This window comes from Colletotrichum siamense (assembly GCF_013390195.1).
Source record: "Colletotrichum siamense strain Cg363 chromosome Unknown KSG_Cg363_contig06, whole genome shotgun sequence".
In the NCBI taxonomy this organism is placed as follows: domain Eukaryota; kingdom Fungi; phylum Ascomycota; class Sordariomycetes; order Glomerellales; family Glomerellaceae; genus Colletotrichum; species Colletotrichum siamense.
The window spans coordinates 4,299,613-4,319,073 of record NW_023501019.1 but is presented as its reverse complement, the minus strand read 5'-3'; the positions used below and the strand labels follow the sequence as shown (position 1 = coordinate 4,319,073).

Genomic DNA, 19,461 nt, shown 5'->3' with positions numbered 1-19,461 from the left:
GATGGGCAAAGTCGTCCCAAATTTGGGCGGAATCGCCTTGTATTGCACATTTTCAAGATGTGTTCTTCTTCAACCGCGCGCATCCTAAAGTTTATTGCATGTTGTTGGTGAACCTGTTTCGGAGAGCCAATCACAGCTGCGCAACTTAGCGCTGAGATAGCTACCTACGTCTTCCATTGTATGCTGCGGGGCTTCCGGACCAACGGGCGCCAGATCAAAAACCCTTGTATGTGGCATGTAGCGCTGTCAATTCACGCTATTTCAGGACCAACTGAAATCTTTCCCCTACAAACGACGGGAAGCTGAACTCGATCTCGGCTGGCAAGCAGACAGCACTAGCCCTTCAGATTCTTTACCTTGCAACCTCTCCTCCATCTACCACGTGTCGCTCTCAAAATTGATAACCACTTCTATCATAGAACCACCAGTAAGCGCGTCGCCAAACCATTCAAGCGCTTTCGCAATGTCAGACGCAAGCACTTTTCATCGTATTTCCATCGATGTTGGATTGGGTGACGGCGACCACCGCGACGCCTTCACTAGAGCACTATGGAACGTCCTAGCGACCGAAATCGCGGAAATCACCTTCGCACAAATTATCGACGGACTGCCTCTCTCGGAAGTTGCGCAAGACAGCGGCAATGGATCATTGCCAAACGGACATCCCATTCACGACCTGCATCAACAGCTTTGCCCGGGTGTGATACAAAAGACACACGAGTTTCGGGACAAGTTCGACCATGGAGCAATCCAGATAGATTCAAAGGTAATGATTCCCTTCACCATTTTACATAAGCCAGAAACTCCTTGCTAACTGATGGTCAGCTTATCAACGACTACCGCGCGGCGTCGGTGGGATCGCGAGCCTTCAAGGTGCGCCTGATTGAGCTGGTTGCCGTCGCAGTTCATCAAATTGCTGTTCAAATTTTCAAATTGGACACCAGCCTACACAAAGAGGATGGTATAGCATCATGGAAACCTCCTAAAGATGACTTGTTCTGGGACTTCTATCCAGAGGGTGCGTGGCCTACACTCTTCAGGCACGAATGGTATCATGATCATGACCAGTATCCTGATGGGATTGCGGATATGGTCGGATACTGGGCTGAGTCCCGCATCTTCGGCGGCGTAGTTTTATTCGACCGACGCTCGCCTGAGTCAGCCTCAGATGTGCAAAATGACTCCGTATGGTTCCATCCTGATCGGGAAGATGTAACGTATCGGATATTCCAGCTGAATGAAGACCAAAAGCTCAGTCTGCTGGAATTTTTGACATCTAGGAACCCCGACTTGAGTCTTCTGCCTATACTGGGTGACGAGCATAACACTCGTCGAGAAGACCCTGAGGAGCCGATTGAGAATACTGGCATCTATCGCGATATTTGGGAGAGAAAGCCGCTAAGTCCAGAGGCTTATGATCAAAGATCGAGGGATGTATGGGACAGTGTTGATTATCCATTAATGTCAGACTTCGAACGGGCTCTCCATAGAGCGGGAGAGAGGAGGAGAAGGCTATGAGGCCCATAACAAGCACTCAAAGAATTGAGCTCCTGCAACGTTCTTCTCGTGCTTTTCCGCTCGGAATCTAGTGTTGCACGGATTGCCCTCTCCGGGGACTCTTCGCGCGACTGTGTTTCTTTCAAAATCAAACTGCCATTCGCAAATCATTGACGAGAGTCTCTCTTCAATAATAGTTCTGTAGCATCATAATGGGGATAACCCCAAATGGCAGGTGCTTAAAGTGAGCATCTTGTCTTATCAATTTTATTAGAGGAGGGGTTTACCTAAGTTGCAGCACAGAAGAATCGCCGGCCAATTCCGCTTATCGCCGGAGGCGCCCTGCGACCCCTCACTAATGACTTCCCCTCATCCATCCACTGGACGCCAATTCTATTTCTTTCAAAGACCGTATTTTTCCCAATACCCTTGGGACATATTATCCAGCCTTTCCAGAATGTCGTTCAAGTCCGAGGCTATTGTGGCCAGGGGCCCGATTTCTGAGGGCAAATGGGCCATTGAGCCCGTGACACTTCGAGACCTGCGTGACGATGAGGTTCTTGTCGAAATAGTTGCGTCAGGTATCTGCCATACGGACCTTCACTGTGGCAATACTCCAGCAGACGCCGGTGTTCCGGGCGTATACTACCCAAGAGTTCTTGGGCATGAGGGTGAGACAATGATCTTGAATCTTCTTAATTGCAAATTCTGACATTTTCCAGGCTCGGGATATGTTGTCAATGTTGGCATGTCGGTTACTCACGTCAAGCCCGGTGACCCAGTTCTTCTCTCATTCTCATACTGCGGCTCGTGCCATGTCTGTAAAACAGGACCGCCTTCTCACTGCACCAATTTCTTCGAGATCAACTTTATGGGCGAGCCCGTCTTCTCTGACAGAATTGGGGGACGATTCTTCGGGCAGTCAAGTCTTGCGCACCACACCGTTGTTAGTGACAAGTCGGTCGTCAACGTCGCTGGTCTTGGTCTCAGTCGAGACGACCTCAGAATCCTGGCCCCACTGGGATGTGGACTGCAAACCGGTAGCGGAACCGTCATCAATGTCGCAAAGGCTGGATCGGAGGACTGCGTCACCATTGCCGGTATGGGAGGCGTTGGACTCGCCGCTATAATTGCGGCGAAGAACCAGGGTTGCAAGGCCATCATCGGAATTGATCGGCTAGAGTCTCGACTTGAGCTTGCAAAATCCCTCGGCGCCACTCATGTCATCAACACTACCGGCCTCGATATGAAGCAGGTTACGGAGAAGATCAAGGAGGCAGCAGAAGGACTCGGGTCAACCATCAGCATCGACACAAGTGCGTACCCGCCACTATTGGCTGCGCAGATTGATGGCACCAGGTATATGGGCAAGATCATTCAGGTCGGCACTGGAATGCCGGAGTCGAACATCTCGATCCACATGCAAACTTTCATGGTCAGCGGCAAACAGTACTTCGGAGCTGTGCAAGGGCACGTAAGGACGAGAGACTACGTTCCTCAGATGGTCCAATGGTGGAGAGACGGCAAATTTCCAGTCGAGAAGCTAGTGAAGGTTTTTGAGCATCCCAACTTTGAACAAGCCGTAGAGGCGATGAAGAGAGGCGATGTCGTAAAGCCGATTATTGCTTGGTCTTGAATCGAAAAAGCTCTATAGAAAAAAGGCTGTCTCTGTCTCTTCTTTACAAGACCTGGAATTTTGATTGAATGATACAAATAATTACTGGCCCGAAGCCTTTGATTGAGTCGGTCTCCGTTGGGGCCAAGTTGCTCCATGTCGCCGTCTTGGCGTCCGCCCACGAGCGTACCGGAGTAGTCCGGGTGGAGTTTGGACGAACTTGTAAGTCTCAGCAGCGGAGTTCATCGGGCCAACATCGAATTGAACATGACTATCCGAAACTTATTCAGACTATATTCCACCTACTTTACTCATCTTCGGGGCCGCGGATTCCGATGGGAGAGAGGTATCGTGTAGCGGGCGCATATATCTTCAATCCTGTCCCCCCGTGATTGGGCCAGCCTCTGCTTGATAGCCAGGTTGACATTTTAATCATTAACTTCGATATTCTCTCTTACCACCTAGCAGTACATAATTCAGTCTAAGCTTTTTGTAGCAGGGCAAACACCATGCCAGTCAAAGCAGCTTTCGTTGGTGCGACTGGGGCAACTCTCAGTCATGTGCTTGCCTGGACACTGATGGCTAGCCACAAAGCTGCAGCACGTACGTAGCTCGCAACCATGCACAAGGTCGACTGGAGCTGACAGTTTTCATTTAGTCGTTCGAGATGCCACCAAGTTGAGGAAAATGCTCATCTCATACGACGTGCCCGAGTCCGTCATCGACACAAACCTCGCCATCGTGGAGGGTCCATCTTCCCGCTCTGTACATTCATGTGCTGAGCTTCTCCGTTATGATCCCGAAATCATCTTCAGTGGCATCACGGCCTTGCCCAAATTTCAACTAAACCCATTCAAACCCGTCTCAATGCAAGACCTCACAGTCACGGGAGACTCAGCCGCTGCGGTTATTGAGGCATTGCGTCAGCTCAAGAATGCGGGGGCGATCAAAAATAGCCCTGTCTTTGTTCCCATCTCTTCGACTGGGCAAGGCATCAAACGCGACCAGCCTTTGGTCATGATTCCACTGTACATCTGGCTCTTGCGCGTGCCCCAAGCTGACACGACGGCTATGGAGAATGCGATCAAGAAATGCGCAACAGAGCCAGGGTCGCCACTCGGAGGGTACGTTATGGTAAGACCACCTCTGCTGACTGATGGGCCAAAGAAAGGACTTGAGAGCCTCAGGGTGGGCTGGACCGTTGAGGATGCTGGCCTAGTTGAAGGTGCCGCGCATGAGCCAGGAGTTACCGTAGGGTATACCATCAGCAGGTTAGATCTGGCGAACTGGATGTTCGAAGAGCTTGTGCAAGGAAACCTTCTGGCGTGGAAGGGGAAGTGTGTAACAGTTACATATTAGAAATCTGTCTGAGGAGGCTGAACGGGAATAAAGTTCACATCAGGTACAAGTTCATGTGTTTCAAACTGGTTCTCCATACTCTTCTTCGCAGCATAAGAATTAAATTCGCAAATGTCAGGTTCGGCTGAGCATAGATAACGCGTGGACTTTACTCCTCCTTATCGCGCCACGACATAATCCTCCAAGCAATTGGAAACATGTCTGGTTTGAGATCGCAGCCTTTGTCTTCGCAACCTTTACATACATCATCCTCCGCTGTTCTGATTTCGAGTATCTGGGCTGCAATGTCTATCAAATCCTGACAGGGCGAGTCCACCATTCTTCGTTCGAGCTCTTCCCAGCTAACCACGTAAAACTCCCGTTTGCCACGCCAGAATCTCTCGGGGATATGCGCTGCTAGATCTTCAGTTGGAACTCCTGGTCTCTCGAAACGTCGCTCCAGCTTTTGTCTTTGCTCCCGAGCAAGCTCCAGTGTCATTTTATTCGCGTCTGGAGGCTGTGCAAGCTCGTCTGGGCCAAGGATAACGTAAAGGACATCGCATCGAAATCGTGAAAACAGGAAGCATGCCAAAGATTCAAAGACACGTCTTCCGCTATATGGCCACTCTAAACCAATATAGCGCGCCCTTTGAATCGGAATGGTCCATGTGAAATCGTAGATACAACATTGCAGTCGTTCCGCCTCCCGTTCCCAGCCTTTAGGTATAAAAACAAGATCTTGTGTACCATCGACCCAAAGAGAAGGAACATCTATAGTCTCAGGTAAGGGGTACTCGCCGTGTCCTCGATTATTTTGTCTTTCGCCTCCGTCCCCTCCTGCCGAGCATCTTTTCAACTCGATGCGGCTGACGACGTCGTGCAAGGTGCTCCTTTCCCCTGCGTATAGTTGTAGAGCTCTTCCTGGACCCCAGGCGTTGGCAAGTCGAAACGCAACCCTGCGCGAAGCTCGGCACGTCTGAAGCAACAAGGCATGAGGTGCGGTATATGAATGACCCGAAGCTATAGAAGTCGGGCGTGGACCAAACTTGATCAGAACTTCCAATGTATGCCACTTTCTTCTTCCTTCTGGTGCTTCGATAGCTCGCGTGGGTTTTAAAAAAGACACATCATCAAGATCAGCGAAGTGAGCGGCCGGAGGGCTTTCGAGGGCCAAGCCCCATATTAAGTCTTGAATCTCTGTCGGAAGGTGCCCGAACTTTGGGAACGATTGCGTGTGGAGTTGGCTCATCGTGGATAATCGTCTCGATGAAAGACGTTGCGGAGAGACTGGACAGGATTCTGCGGTTCAGCCCGGGCTGGTGGGTGGTTGTCAGGTAAATGGGGATGGCAACAAGAGCTCCAGCCTTTTGTAGGCGGCTGCGTGGATTTATGCTGCATTACAGTGCTTTACTGGTCATTCCTAGCGTTACATTCACCGTGCTGCTGTAGCCATCGAATCCGCCGGCGCTTATGTTGAGCTGCGGCAAAGCTCGTTGGATCCAAATCTTGAGGGCCTCGGTTACCGGGTTGACAGTACATCGAGTCAATCTTCATTTTTGTAGTCAATGGAAGTGGAGAAGGGGTGGAGGAGTCTTTATCCGTTGCGCAACGTTGTCAATCTCAAAAGCTTGGTTAACCAGATAAAATAAGTGTTACCCAACTCCCTCCCCTCGTGTTTCGCTTTTGCCATCTCATTCTTCAATTCCTCTCCAGCACTTCTTCTTCGTCCATGTAAGCCTGAGAAAAAGCCAGTCTCATCTCTTCAAGACTCCAATGCTGTGTGTCTATCCTCCGGTGGTAACCCCATCATCCGTGTCAAATTGTCCGAAGCGTTATTCTGCACTTCCCATGTCCCATTTTCAATAAATCTTGTCATGGCTGCAGCAGTTGCAGTTGGCAATGAGAGTCTTGATGCGAATTCCCTTCTCGGTGTCGCAAATCTCAAGGAACGGGTTGTCACCGATCATCATGTCAACTAAGAGCTTGACACCCTTGTTCTTGAGGGGCCGAAAGATGGACGCAAAAGTTGACTCGTGGCGTTGTGCCCAGTTGTGCAAGGTCGGGTAGGTCTTTTGGTCGATCTTCCTCATTCCGTGGTGCACGATACGTTCGTTGTAATCAGGTGCCCAGTTTCCGACGACGGTGCTGATCTCTCTGAGATGAGGGAGGGCAGCGAAGGAAGCGATTGCGGCGGCGTTCTTGCGAGAGATGTACTCAAGTTTTGGGAAGTGGAGTCGCTGGATGGAATTGATCAAGCTGTCGCAAGTAGGGGTCGGGAGAGTCATTGCTTGTCTGACGTGCAGCTCCTGGTTGCGGAGATCTTTGCCGGCGGCGCAGAATGCAACGAAGCGGTCGATGTCGGGGCGGACCCATGCGTCAATGGGTGAGATGGCCCCATTCTCGGTCAACATGGTGATTCGGACGAGCTTCTTGTTGACCATGAGGCGGGTCTCGCGGTCGATTTGTGAAGGAAGGCGGGATCGCTGGAAGCGCTTCATCTGCGAGTGCGAGGTTTCGGCGATTGTCATTTGTTGCTCCTTGACGACCAGCTTGGACGGGGCTTCGTAGCAGTACTCAAGCTTCCAGCTTGCGGGTGTCTCCCAGGCCGTCACGTCATCAACGAGCGAATCGACGATCTTTAGGAAGAGTTCGCGCGGAAGAGAAGCTGGTCCAACTTTGCCAGGCGGGGTTTCCCGCAGCGGCTTGGGCTGCGGTGCCTCCTTAGGTTGAAAGGAGAAGATTTGGATGTCTGACATCTTGTTCCCAGTTATGTGAGTTTCGATGCGGAGGTTGTGTTGGCAGCTGCCCAGTGATGTAGCAGCTAGAGCTATTTTAATGTCAGATCAAGATCGAATTCGAATTGGGAATAGAAATGAGACGTACACAATTTGCTGGCTGTCGGATACGTTTTCACCAGCTACCTGCCAAGAGTTGCAAAAAGGTTGAATGTGTTGAGTTGTGAAGGGTCAAAAATAAAATTTAGAAGACGCTCGCCTAAAGCCAAATTCAGGTCAAAGGTGAAAATAAAAGAAGAAATAGGAAGTCGCATGTGTAGACGTGGTCGCTCCTTCCCGCAGTTGGCCTACCTCTCAGCTTGGATTGGATGGAGGTGGAATCTGGGTGAAGTCCATGCGAATGTTCGTTCACTGTCCACGAGCAATGCTTTGTCCCAAGTCTTTGCAGCACTAGAAGAAGTCGAGCCTTTTGCCCGCAGTAGGTAACTAGACACTATGAAGGCTTCAACGTCAGCAGGTCTGAACATTGAATCCTAACACATGTTCAAACCCCCGTGGTGCCCTCTTGCGCTGCCCAGTTCTGCAAAGCTCGTTGGACTCAGATCTCGAACTCGTTCCACAATCATCTCCGGTAGACAAGCGAGCTTACTGAGTACGAATCATGAGGTGAGGTTAAACTTAAGAAAAGCGGCACCGAAGGCATGGCGAAATTCACTAATTGATTGCCCGACATTCTATGATTCCTTTAGTCCTGGCAGCCAGAATCCGTACTCGCTAACCTTGAATCTGATCCATTCTTGCCAAATCAGTCCCTTATTCCTTACTGCTCTGCGTCCAACAGCAGACCAACATAGTCCATGATATATCTCTGACGTCTCGTAAGGTACCTGGAGGGATTCCAATCCCATTCCCACTCGTCCGTGGTTTCAACCTTCACCTCCCTCACACCCTCGTCTGGCTTGCAGCAAGTGCAATTAGCTCCCAGAATCCGGCCCTGAATGCCCTCCTTGGTGCCACGAATCTCTATCTTGGGCCAATCCTGCATTGCACCGTAGAGCCTGACGCCGTTGTCCTGCATGGGCGAAAACTTCTTCATGAAACTCTCACCCCAAATCACCACCAATTCACCTAAGCAAGGAAAGGCTTCATAGTTGATCTGGCGAAATCCGAAGTGAACAGGTTGTCCCATGTAAAGGTAGATTATGCGGCGAACCTCCATCTGGATCACCTGAAGATTCGGAAGGGTAGCGAGCGCGGCGAGATCGTCGTCATTGACGTCGGTGATCCAGTCGTAACCTTGGAGACGGATGTATTCGATGTGATTAACAAATGCGTTCCGGGAGGAGGGGTAAGTCAAAGCTGCATTGAAGCACATCTGGTTGAAGTCGAGACCAGGAGACTTGGTGTAGAGGGGAATAAAAGCATCAATGTCCGGGCGCAGCCATGCTTCGATCCAAGCGACGCTTCCGTCCTGGTTTAGCATGGCGGCCCGGGGAAGCACTCTGTTGACCATCTGGCGGGTTTCGTAGTTGATCTGAGAAGGGAGTCTGGAGCGTGACCAGCGAATCATCTGTGAGTTCGTCGGGAAGAATCCATATCGTTCACGATTCTCCTGAACGAAAATCCTGGATGAGGAATCATATTGGTATCTGAGATCCCAATCGACTGGCTCTTCCCAGTCGAAAATGTCCTCGATAAGCGCTTCGACGATGCGCAGGAAGACCTCGTACGGGAGAGATACCGAGTCGTTCTTCTCAGAGGGTGTTTGATTCAGTGTCATGGGCTCTGATCCCTCCTCGGGGGCGAAGGACGCCACCGGTGGCCGTTTGTTCGACATGAGGTGGAAGCCACGTGTGGGCGGTGGCAGCAGACGAGCGTTGTGGTAACTGCAGAGGTCTAATTCCTGACCAAAAAGTCAATAAATGAGGTCCAAATAGATGGGAGTAATCGCCTACCGATATTTTGGATGGTGAATTTGCGATGCTGGTAGGGTGTGGAAGACTGAGAAGAATTGGTTTGTTTGTTGGTGTGAAAGGCGGAAAGAAAAGGTGAAGAATTTTTCGAGACCTCTTCCCAAAAGTAGGCAGCAGGTGAAAGCGTTTGTTGGAAAAGGAAGCAGCGTTTGTCGCCAAGGTCGTGCCTTCCTGCAGTTAGCCTTCCCACCCAAACACGCGAAAGGTGCGAATGAGCGTAGTGTTTGTGATGTCTTCAACACTGATTTGTCTCAAGATCTAGCGGAACCAGAAGTTGAATCCTTTGTCTCACAGTGAGGAATCAGAAACTGCAAAGACACCAATAGTAAAAAGCCCAGATTGCTCATATCGAAACATGTGCATATTCTGCTAGTAGCATATCTTATTGTATCTTTCATGGATCTTGGGTATCACTATCTCCGTCTTCCCCCACATTGCGGCTTATCAAGACTCGTCCAACACCATCGGAATGGAATTTGTACGCTAGGCAAAAAGCTTCGCATTGAGGCTCGCAACTTTGCGCAGGGTGGGAATATCGACATCTCTGCTGGAAGCTGGCGAATACTTGCATGTTGTATCGCATAGTATTCCTTCCCCATGGACGACTGGTACGATGCATATTGAAAAGCCAACTCGTTTTTAAGCAAGGACACATTATATGAGACATCATATTGATACTTAATCAATAAAGTCTTCTGGACTTGGTCGTAGAGACTGCGTAGATTGTGGGCTGTGCATGAAACGGCATGATCACGGTACAGACGCAACAACGCCGCCAACTTTCGGTCTGGATCCTCCTGCAACTTCTCCAGATATTTGACGAGAATCGTCTCGATGGCCACTCGTAACCGAGCCAGCACTTGCAGCTTATGGTTGAACAGAAATTAGCATGGCGTCTCGTGATAGCCGCCCAAGAACGACTGGCAAAGGGGTCATATTTGACAAGGGTAGTATGTCAAGAAACCGCAGAGCATGTTTGCATTCTTCGACTTATTCCAATCGATGTAACGTCTGCGGAGTCGTCATCAGGGTGTGAGGTCTGTCATTTCGGGGCAGGCAAGGCGTCGGCTTGTGTTTCTCTGCGGATTGATCTATCAAGTTTGTCCTTAAGGCCCTTGTCATACGGATGAGGGGGCCGTCGAGCTGTGCTTGGTGTCTTCTGCCAGAAACATAACACACGCCGAGCTCCTGGACGCCGTGTAAAGCTCGGGTTCGGGAAGGGGTCGTGGCAGGTGACAATGCTGGTGGAAACAAAGTCTCTCGGTTTCTGCTGATGATCATGAGATTTTGATATCTGCTCGATAGGGGTTCTAGGTTGGCTTGAAATGGAATCCGTCTCGTGGCTTTCGTGCTGGAAAATTACTGGATCCGACAGTCAGTTTTCAGACTATCTAGTGTTCTCAAACAAGACAACATCGTAACTCTTTGAAGGACAACGTCAAAGCCCCAATGGAAGAACTGGACTTCCTTGAATGCCGTATCAAAGCTTTAGAGGGACAACCGAGCTTGTGGACAAGAGACTATGATAGGAAGGAATCGAAGACAAGGGCGACGATGACGACGACAAGGACAGCGAAAAGGACGATGGAAAAAGCAAAGCAGTCAATGACACACGCGTCAGGACTCTCCGGTGGTCCCATCTCTGACCTATTCCACCAAATATCCAAGACACCTGACCTTTCCAGGACATCGTGTCCATCAACGTAGCAACCGACACCCTCCCATCACCCGAAACTAGCGCGACCCCATGGCTGCCGAAGCCCGAGGCCGAGTGTAATGTAATGGTGCCATCCCCTCGGTAAGCTAATGAATTCACATAATCAAATGCCCAACGATCGCAGAATGGCCAAGGCCGACAGTCCCCCCTATCAGCCCCGTCTTTCCATTTCTGCTGCCGTGCGTATGTATCGGTATGTGCGTACATTGTACATGTGCAGCATGCAAGAAGGTAGTGGGTTGCAGGCTGCGTCAGCCCGCCAGAATCTTTGACAGGCTGATTGCTATGCTGCCATCGCCCTTCGACGGTTTGGGATATGTTTGCCTCCTTCGTTCTCGCCTCTATTTCCCCACAAGCCGTCGTTCCTTCACCGTCACCGGCGACCTGATGTTAGTGTCGAGGCGTGGCCGCATCCTGCCTGCACTCTTAATTCCGCTTTTGCCTACGGGTGAGCACGCCGCCCATCTGGGGAATGCTCTGATTTCTTCCATCAATCACAGCCCGCGTCCGAGGGCGGGCCCGGCCCCTGTGCCAGCTCCAGGGGTGTAGCTTATTCTTAGCTTGCCTCGCAGACAGCAGGCGGCGCCGGATTCTCCTCGAAATAAGTTGGGGACTCCGCGATTTTTGGGATGTCAGATGGTTCGATTTCTCTTAGCTTGCTCCAGACTGTTGGGGATTTCGCGGGGGAGATTTGAGAGATTTTGGTGGACGCGGAGAAGACGGCAACTAAAAGCTGGAGTCATGCTGGGCCTCCTGGCGGAGAAATCTGACATGCTTCCCGGGGGACTGAAGAAATTGTGCCGGCGGGATGAGATTGATGAGAGAAGAAGGCGGCCTGAGGCTGATGTGTTACACTTCTGACCGGACTGTTGGGATGCGCGAGCACACCACGACGAATCTCGCCAAGGCGCTTGGGAAGGAAATGATATCAAGTTCGCCTTTCATGCAGGTGTTACAGTCACAACGGCCAGCAGTGAGCGATATCGAACGCCTTGGCAGCATCGGGTGGCTTGCAGTGCCAACACGGGATCCGCGGATGAAATGGTCTTGGCTGTCCTCCAGTGCCCTATGTGTTCTCTGGGCAATGAGCCGCAAAGAAAGCTTATGTCAACTCATCACTATCTTCAATGTTCGGATTGATTGAAGCAGAGAGTTTTGCAAGGAAAAGGGACAAGAATGAACGGCGCGGTGCCGATGCTTTTCTAGTCAGACCAGACGCAGCTGGAGGGTGCACCATCATGTGAAAGACGAGGGCTGACTGACCGGGCCCCGTTTCTTCGTGTCGTTGCATGAGAGAGCGGGAATAACTGGGGCATAGAGATAACCTCGCGTATTTTGGCGCCGGGAGACCCATTCTTTCTGAGCTGTTGCTACTCTCTCTCTGACCAACTAGTCGTTGTCATCACATGCACGCCCGAGCCTCTCGCGACTTTAATGTGTTTGACTTGCAGCTTGTCAAGGCTGGAGGTTGACGTTGCTGTGAAGCTCTGTTTACCAGCAGAGGACGAACATTCAGAGAAAGCATCATGATACAGACACAATGAGAGGAGAGATGAAAATGACTGAACTGGGCTCACGGAGAGGCGTGCGCAAAGACGGGAATCGGCATCTGGAGTCGGCGAGGTGGTGGGTGGACGACCTGCGTCGCCAAGGGCCATCATCCGCCTTGCCAGCAGAAGCGCACGCGTCAACGGACCGCGATAAGGCGTGGGCCGCATGACCTTCGACCTCGTCTCCTTCTCGAATCTGATAGCGCACCCGCTGACTCTACTGCAAATCCACAAACGTTCTTTTGCACGTCGAAACACACGCAGGCGTGTGGATGGATGGGCGGGCTGGGCGGAAAGAAAACGCCCAAAAACAAGCGTTTGCCCAGACCGAGACCAGCCACCACCACGCGGTGGTTCGAATCGTCCTGTCTGTTTCCACTCGCCCGCCCACATTAACGCGATTGGAGAGGGCCCGCCGCCGCCGCCGCCAGAACAAAAGGTGAAATTGCCATTGGTGGAAGTTTTGGGCATGGGGTTTCTCCGCCAGTTCGACCCCAGAACGGCCCTTGACAGGGATGGCTGATGTTGGGGGCCCTCGTTCTGGGGAAGACGGACGGATGTGCCACACGCGGCGCGGCGCCAAGAGATTTCCGGGTCTGCCCTTTTTTCTCTCTCTGCTGATGGATGTCGCCGCATCTCTTGGTTCGTCTTGTCCCGTCGGACCTGCTCCCATGTTCTCGGCTCGCTGTGCTGTTGGACGGATGAGCGGCGGAATGGAGAGGGTGTGAAGATATCCCCCTGTGCAGCTCACGCACACCTCTTTCGATGAGCAACGACCCCAGGCACATCATACCCTGCGGCGATGGCTTCAACCACCGGACTCGGTCCTTTACTACCCTGACTGCCTCTTTAACGCCGCCGCAGAGAGAGAGCAACAAAAACTCCACCTCCACTCCCCCGGAACCAGCGCTAGCCCCGGCGACTCGAACATGCAAATTATGGGGAACCCTATGCCCTCCCCCTTCGTCTTCCCCCTTCTTCGCTATCTAGACCCGGGGAATGAGGGGAATGAAGACGGGGGAATTTGGGGGAGGATTGGGGGAGGAAGGGAAATTTGGTCCTTTTTTTGCGGGGATTCGAGGGTTTAGTTTAGTTTGGTTTGGATGAGACTGGGGTCGGTCACCTTTGTTATCAAACCTTTAAAGACAAGCTTCGCGTCTCTCTTTTGACTCATGGCCTGATCTCTCTCTTCACCTCTCTGCCGGAGTTGTCTAACACGCATTCTTCTGTCTTCATCAGCCTGCCTCTGGACCTAGACGACGAAACGCTTCCCTCGTGTCGCAGAGCCATCTTTTTATCCGGACAGCAGCAACCAGGTCGTTCAAGATGGCGGTCACCAGCAAGAGGGTGTACAACTGGTACATCTCCCTCATGGCGGCCATGTGCATGGTCCTCTACGGGTACGATGCCTCCGTCTACAACTCCCTCCAGGGCTCCAAGAACTGGCTCGCCTGGGTCGACGTCGACCTCAAGAAGGATACGCAGTTGATCGGTCTCGTCAACACGGCCTACACCATCGGTGCTATCGTTGCCGGTTTCTTCATCGGTGGTCCCTTGGTAAGTTCATGACCCCCAACACGCTTGGAGACTGTGATATCTAACGTTCATTCTTCATAGGCCGACCAACTCGGTCGCCGCTGGGGCATGGCCATCGGCTGCTTCGTCACCATCATCGCAACCCTTATGCAGACCTTCACCCCTCATCACAAGCTCGGAGTCTTCATCGCCGGTCGTGTCATCATCGGTCTTGGACAGGGCATGGCTCTCACCGCCGGCCCCGTCTACATCGGCGAGGTTGCGCCCTCTCAGATCCGTGGCCACATCATGGCCTGCTGGCAGATGTTCTACAGCGTCGGCAGCTTCATCGCCTACTGGATTGTAAGAAGCCTTTTCCCCAAACACTACATCAGCCTCCTGGTTAGCTAACACATCTCACAGAACTACGCCTGCTCGAAGCACCGCGCCTCTCTCGGCGAGTGGGACTGGAAGATGGTCGTCATCTTCCAGATGCTCGTCCCCATCATCATCATCATCGCCCTGCCCTTCCAGCCCGAGAGCCCCCGCTGGTACGTCCAGAAGAAGGGCGACATCGACTCCGCCCGCGCCGCCCTCATGCGCATCCGCGACACCGAGCAAGAGGTCGAGGAGGAGCTCCTCACCATCCGCGAGGCCGTCGAGTACGAGAAAGAGGCCATCAGCAGCAGCTACTCCGCCCTCTTCAAGGACCCCTCCATCCGCAAGCGCCTCTACCTCGCCTTCGTCCTCAACGTCGGCCAGCAGCTCACCGGCCAGGGCACCCTCAACAGCTACTCCACCGCCATCTACAAGAAGGTCTGGCCCTCGGACGACACCATCAACCTCATCAACGCCCTCAACGCCACCTGCGGCATCCTCTTCACCCTCAACGCCATGTGGACCGCCGACCGCTTCGGCCGCCGCTGGCTCTTCATCGTCGGCGCCGCCGGCATGGCCATCTGTATGCTCATCGTCCCCATCGTCGGCCTCAAGACGCCCTCCGCCGCCGACGGCACCAAGAGCGAGTCGGTTGGCATCGCCATCGTCTTCCTGCTGTTCCTCTTCACCTTCTTCTACAAGCCGTCCTGGGGCGCGACCACGTGGATGTACACCTCCGAGATCTTCTCCGTCAACGTCCGCGCCCAGGCCGTCGGCATGTGCTCGCAGATGCAGAACGTCGCCAACACCATCTTCCAGCAGTTCTTCCCCACCTTCCTCGCCAACGAGGGCCTCAAGTGCCTCTTCTTCTTCATGGGAATGAACATGGTCCTGGGCGTGTTCGTGTACTTCTTCATCCCCGAGACGAAGCAGATCCCGTTGGAGGAGGTTGACGTCCTCTTTGGCGGCGCCAACCACATCGAGAAGGGAGGCCAGATCATGGGTGTCGACAACCAGCACCCCGGGACCGCTTCCGGTTCTGAGAAGGACGGGGCTCAGGTCCAGCAGACGGAGAGGAAGGAAGTTGTTTGAAGGAGCTGGGATAATGAGTAATGTGTTTGCTGTATTTATCAAGTAATGTTGAATCGGTCCAACGGCTAAGCCGGGACCGGTCGCGCTATACCCTCAATCGCAAGTCTTGAAGTTGTCAAAGATCAGTCGCTGCATGCCAATACGTGACCATCGTATGTTGAGACTGAATCAGTAATGCACGGGGGTGATTGAGATTGAACGATGCCCGTGAAACATGATGATTTTTTGGGATTGTCGCTGAGCTTGGCTGGCAACGGTTAAGCGGTTGGCTGATGCCCGTTCTAATGTATATATATATATCACGACTAAACAACGGGATCCAACTCGTCTATGCGATTCGGGAAGGCTACCCTATGCCTGCGCGTCTACAGCTCTACCAGCTTCGCTGATAGCCAGGTTAGCCATACCGCTCGTCGCCGCTTCCGACCCGTTTTGGGCCTTGTCCTTTTTCGGGCCCGACTTCTTCTTCCGCTTGGCCGTTCCCAGGCTCACCGTGGGTGCCTCAAGCACCCAGCGGGCAATTGCAGCGGCGCGCTCAGTCAATATGGGATATTCTCGTCCATCATCGACACTCCACCTTCGCAAGGCAGGTGAAGGCTGGCCAGCGAGATTTGTGTCTTGCTTCCCGTTGAAACCATTCTTGATACCCTGCAAGTAGTCGTGATCCTCCTGGGCTCGCTTCTGACGAGCGGTAATGGCAGCACGAAGGCTTGCCTCGTCGACGACTCTATCGTCGTCGAGGGAGTCCATGATGGCCTGCTGACGAATCCGCTCCTTGCGCTGTTCCTCATTCTCCCCAATGTGAGCCAGCGTGTTGCTGTCCTTGGTGATTGACGCAGCCGCAAGGGCAGCAGCCTTCGGAGACGACTGAATCTTGTTCTGGTGCTCAGCCATGGCAACATCTAGTATTGGTAGCGGTGCGGGGGCGCAAAGTTGTTCCCACGAAGAAGTCATTGAAATCCAGTTGCCAGCTCTTCGAAGTACCTCAATCCAATCTGCTCTCGCTGGAGACCGACTCGCTTGAAAGATCGGATATCCGTCAGCCAAACGCGCTAGTCGAGCTACCATGTGCGCGTGGCGTAGAAGCTCTTTCGTAGATGTTTGGACAAGGCAATGGCAAAGAAGAAGCGAATGGAGAGCATCCGTGAGCAAGGGATGGTATGTAATGGCCTCGTGCTCGGACGGCTGGGCAGGGCCAGATTGACGCACGAGTTCCTTAGAGGGATACGGCGGGATATCTGCGGGGGGAACGGCAGCGAACAGATCGGACAAGGGGTAAGTTTTGTAAGAGGGGGCAGGCCCTGAGTCGGGAACTCGAGGGTGACGGATACCGTGAGCTGCGAGGTTAACCTTCTCAGTGAACTCTCTTGTCACCCTCAGGGGCAAATCAGGGGTGTATTCGAATTTGGATAGGTAAGCCAAGTAGTCGCGCAGTGCTCTCTTGGCGTACGTCTTCACGATTTTACGTTTCTCCAAACGTTGGCGTCCTGCCTCTTTGTCTGCCGCAGTAGGCTCTGGAGGCTGGTCTGACGGGCCTTCGCCTCCGGGACTAGTATCACGAGATGCTTCCTTCGAGCTACCCGTCCGCGGAGATGCAGCTGCCTCAGGGAGGCCGTCGACCACATGCTGGCATGCCATTGTCAAGTATACACCAGCGCGCTGAAATAGCAACTGTGTTTCCAAGCTGCTTGGTTGCTGCTCCTCGGTAAGAATCACGTCCGGGGGTCTTCGGGATCCAGTGGCTAGCTGTAGATCCTGCGACGATGGTGGCCGGTGAAGTGGCTGATGGAAGCGGTGCACTTGCAGCGCGCTACTCAAGTCTTGAGCAGCCCCCTCGTAGTCGTCTTTGAATATCCTCACGGTAGCCCTTGTTCGCAGTGCCTCGCCTTCGGTCGGCCTAGCAGATATGATATCGTCCAAGGGTTGCAAACTGGTACACTCCGCCAGTTGCCTTGAGGGTATTTTTTCATGGAAAAAATGGACGTATTTGGCGTCGGGATCTTCTTTGCTGCGCTGCAACACCAGAGACCCGATCTCCTCCAGCGTTGACGCTCCCTGCATCGTAGCAACGCTGCAGGCGATCTCGTCCAAACGATATGCGCGGGCCAGCTTCTGGCTGGCCTGCTCTCTCATTCGGAATTTGCGTTCTCTGCTTAATTTTGCACCATGCCCACCATACCCCAGCGCCGTATGTGAATTCAATCCTCCATGCAGATTTGCCAACGTTGGTGAGGCGATATCACTGGCTGCCCGCACTGCAAGAGTTGTGGCTTCGTCGACGAGCCGGCGGATCTTGAGGAGGTCGAAGAAGACAGCGGGATCGATTGGACGCGGGCGCGGGGTATTGTAGTTGATGTTCGCAATCGTTTCGAGGATCTCGATGGGCATCTGTAGCCATGGGCCATGAAAGGAGGAGATAAAGCGCCAATGCCTGTCACTCAGTGGTCAGCCGTGCCGGGTTTGAGAAAAGCAGTGCCAGTTGTCCGTGTCGCATTGCGCTTCTGCCGGCCAGGAGACAGCGCAAGCACAGGGAGACAACGGCATCGACACGAGGGGCAAGACGGACTTGTTGCGACAGATTATCAGCGCCGGAACATTGTCCGCGACAGCGCTCGAGGCATTTCGACCCCTAGAAGAACCATTGGACGACGATTGCGATGCGCTCCCGCTAGGTATACCACCGTCGACGTCGTCGGACACGGGCTGCTTAGTCTTCTTCTTTGCCATGTTCGCAGCTGTGGAAGAACAGGTTTGTCCGGTCTGCAACGTGCTGCTACGTCGAGTCGCAAAAGGTTGTCGTCGAATTCCCAGGGCACACGGCACAGACTCGAGACGCGAAGGACGTTGATGGTGGGGAATTATTGACCAATTGATATTGAGCTCATGGTAGCAATCTTAGTTATTTCGAATAAAGCATGCTGGTATCGATGCGTGTACTGTGAATATGTTGATTGACGCCCCAATCCTCGGCTGTTTCGTGAGTCCTCGGTAGCAAAATTCCTTTGTAAGTCATTCCTGGAGATGATTGATTTGCTCTTTCCATCGAGGTACCTGTCGAGGGGCCGATAATGAGTCACGTGCTGACTCAGGTGACAGGCATCAGTGCGCTGAGCCGGGGACACTGGAAGTGACATGTGGATCAGCAGCATCGGTGCCCCGCCTTTTACCCGTTGACACATCCGGGTGCGGTGCCGGCGTCCGGTGATCCACGGCTTTCAACTCGACGTCCCATGGTCCAGGAACCTACTCTAGGATAACATGGCTATCAATCTCTCCTCATTGATCTTTCGTATAGACAGCGGATTCACATCGAAAGCTGGACTCGAGGCTGCCTGCACCCATGAAGTAGCTACGTAACCAAAACAGACATGCGCAAGTTCATTTTGTTGTTATGTAAGTTGTCAGTTGCCCAGTGTATCTTTCACACGTCGATATGAACAGTTTCGGTAAGTACAGGAAGGGATCAGAAAAGAACAGCACCGTCGACAATCTACCAAGTCCTCCAACCAGCGACGCATCCTTGCGAGGCAACCTACTTCTGGACTCCCTTGATGACAGCCACAAATAAGGCCATGACTCCAATTCCAACACCAGCGACCGTCACTCCGGTCTCCAGTCTCTTTCGGACAACACCAATGAGGGCACTGATAAGCAACCAGAAGACAACCACCAGCCCAGCAGCAATTCCAACCGCCGTCTTGCTCATCTCGTAGTGGATCAAGATGAACTTCGTCTGCGCGGCGTCACAAAGGACGTCTGGGTAGCGATTGGCAAAACGATCACAGTACTTGCTGAGAGAAGGGCGTCGGAAGAATGCCGTGAGGTCAGGGGAATACTCGTCTGCAGTGATCGTAACCTTTCGGGGCAAAGTCGCAGCTTCAGGATCCCCATTCGAGACATCAACCTATGGTCGTCAGCACAGTCTACGCCACGATGTGCCCTCGTTCCAACTGTTGAAGTATCCACCAGTCAGGCGACACAAGAGGCCGGACTTACCCTCGAGATTTCTGCCCTGCGGATGGATGTCTTGAGGAATAGGTTTGAGAAACGC

At 52.7% G+C, this 19,461-nt stretch overlaps 7 protein-coding genes across 7 annotated transcripts; 4 read left to right on the top strand and 3 right to left on the bottom strand.

Annotated features, from left to right (window-relative positions):
* Window positions 1-463: 463 nt before the first annotated feature.
* CGCS363_v010151 (uncharacterized protein) lies at window positions 464-1,518 on the top strand (the record flags this gene model as incomplete). The annotated part of the gene is made up of 2 exons (XM_036642000.1): window positions 464-766; window positions 826-1,518. The coding sequence occupies 2 exons, from the start codon at window positions 464-466 to the stop codon at window positions 1,516-1,518; spliced, it is 996 nt and encodes a 331-aa protein (XP_036493675.1).
* A 436-nt stretch (window positions 1,519-1,954) lies between these two features.
* xylB-0 (Aryl-alcohol dehydrogenase) lies at window positions 1,955-3,133 on the top strand (the record flags this gene model as incomplete). Its single annotated transcript, XM_036641999.1, has 2 exons — window positions 1,955-2,168; window positions 2,220-3,133. The coding sequence occupies 2 exons, from the start codon at window positions 1,955-1,957 to the stop codon at window positions 3,131-3,133; spliced, it is 1,128 nt and encodes a 375-aa protein (XP_036493676.1).
* A 488-nt stretch (window positions 3,134-3,621) lies between these two features.
* On the top strand, window positions 3,622-4,290 carry CGCS363_v010149 (uncharacterized protein; the record flags this gene model as incomplete). Its single annotated transcript, XM_036641998.1, has 3 exons — window positions 3,622-3,715; window positions 3,771-4,236; window positions 4,284-4,290. The coding sequence occupies 3 exons, from the start codon at window positions 3,622-3,624 to the stop codon at window positions 4,288-4,290; spliced, it is 567 nt and encodes a 188-aa protein (XP_036493066.1).
* Window positions 4,291-6,309: 2,019 nt separating this feature from the next.
* Window positions 6,310-7,206, bottom strand: CGCS363_v010148 (uncharacterized protein; the record flags this gene model as incomplete). The annotated part of the gene is made up of 1 exon (XM_036641997.1): window positions 6,310-7,206. The coding sequence occupies one exon, from the start codon at window positions 7,204-7,206 to the stop codon at window positions 6,310-6,312; it is 897 nt and encodes a 298-aa protein (XP_036493065.1).
* A 799-nt stretch (window positions 7,207-8,005) lies between these two features.
* On the bottom strand, window positions 8,006-9,022 carry CGCS363_v010147 (uncharacterized protein; the record flags this gene model as incomplete). The annotated part of the gene is made up of 1 exon (XM_036641996.1): window positions 8,006-9,022. The coding sequence occupies one exon, from the start codon at window positions 9,020-9,022 to the stop codon at window positions 8,006-8,008; it is 1,017 nt and encodes a 338-aa protein (XP_036493745.1).
* A 4,729-nt stretch (window positions 9,023-13,751) lies between these two features.
* Window positions 13,752-15,410, top strand: qutD-20 (Quinate permease; the record flags this gene model as incomplete). The annotated part of the gene is made up of 3 exons (XM_036641995.1): window positions 13,752-13,982; window positions 14,043-14,303; window positions 14,364-15,410. 3 exons carry the CDS (start codon window positions 13,752-13,754, stop codon window positions 15,408-15,410), a joined length of 1,539 nt encoding a protein of 512 aa, XP_036493063.1.
* Window positions 15,411-15,761: 351 nt separating this feature from the next.
* On the bottom strand, window positions 15,762-18,137 carry CGCS363_v010145 (uncharacterized protein; the record flags this gene model as incomplete). Its single annotated transcript, XM_036641994.1, has 2 exons — window positions 15,762-17,841; window positions 17,977-18,137. The coding sequence occupies 2 exons, from the start codon at window positions 18,135-18,137 to the stop codon at window positions 15,762-15,764; spliced, it is 2,241 nt and encodes a 746-aa protein (XP_036493905.1).
* Window positions 18,138-19,461: the final 1,324 nt, after the last annotated feature.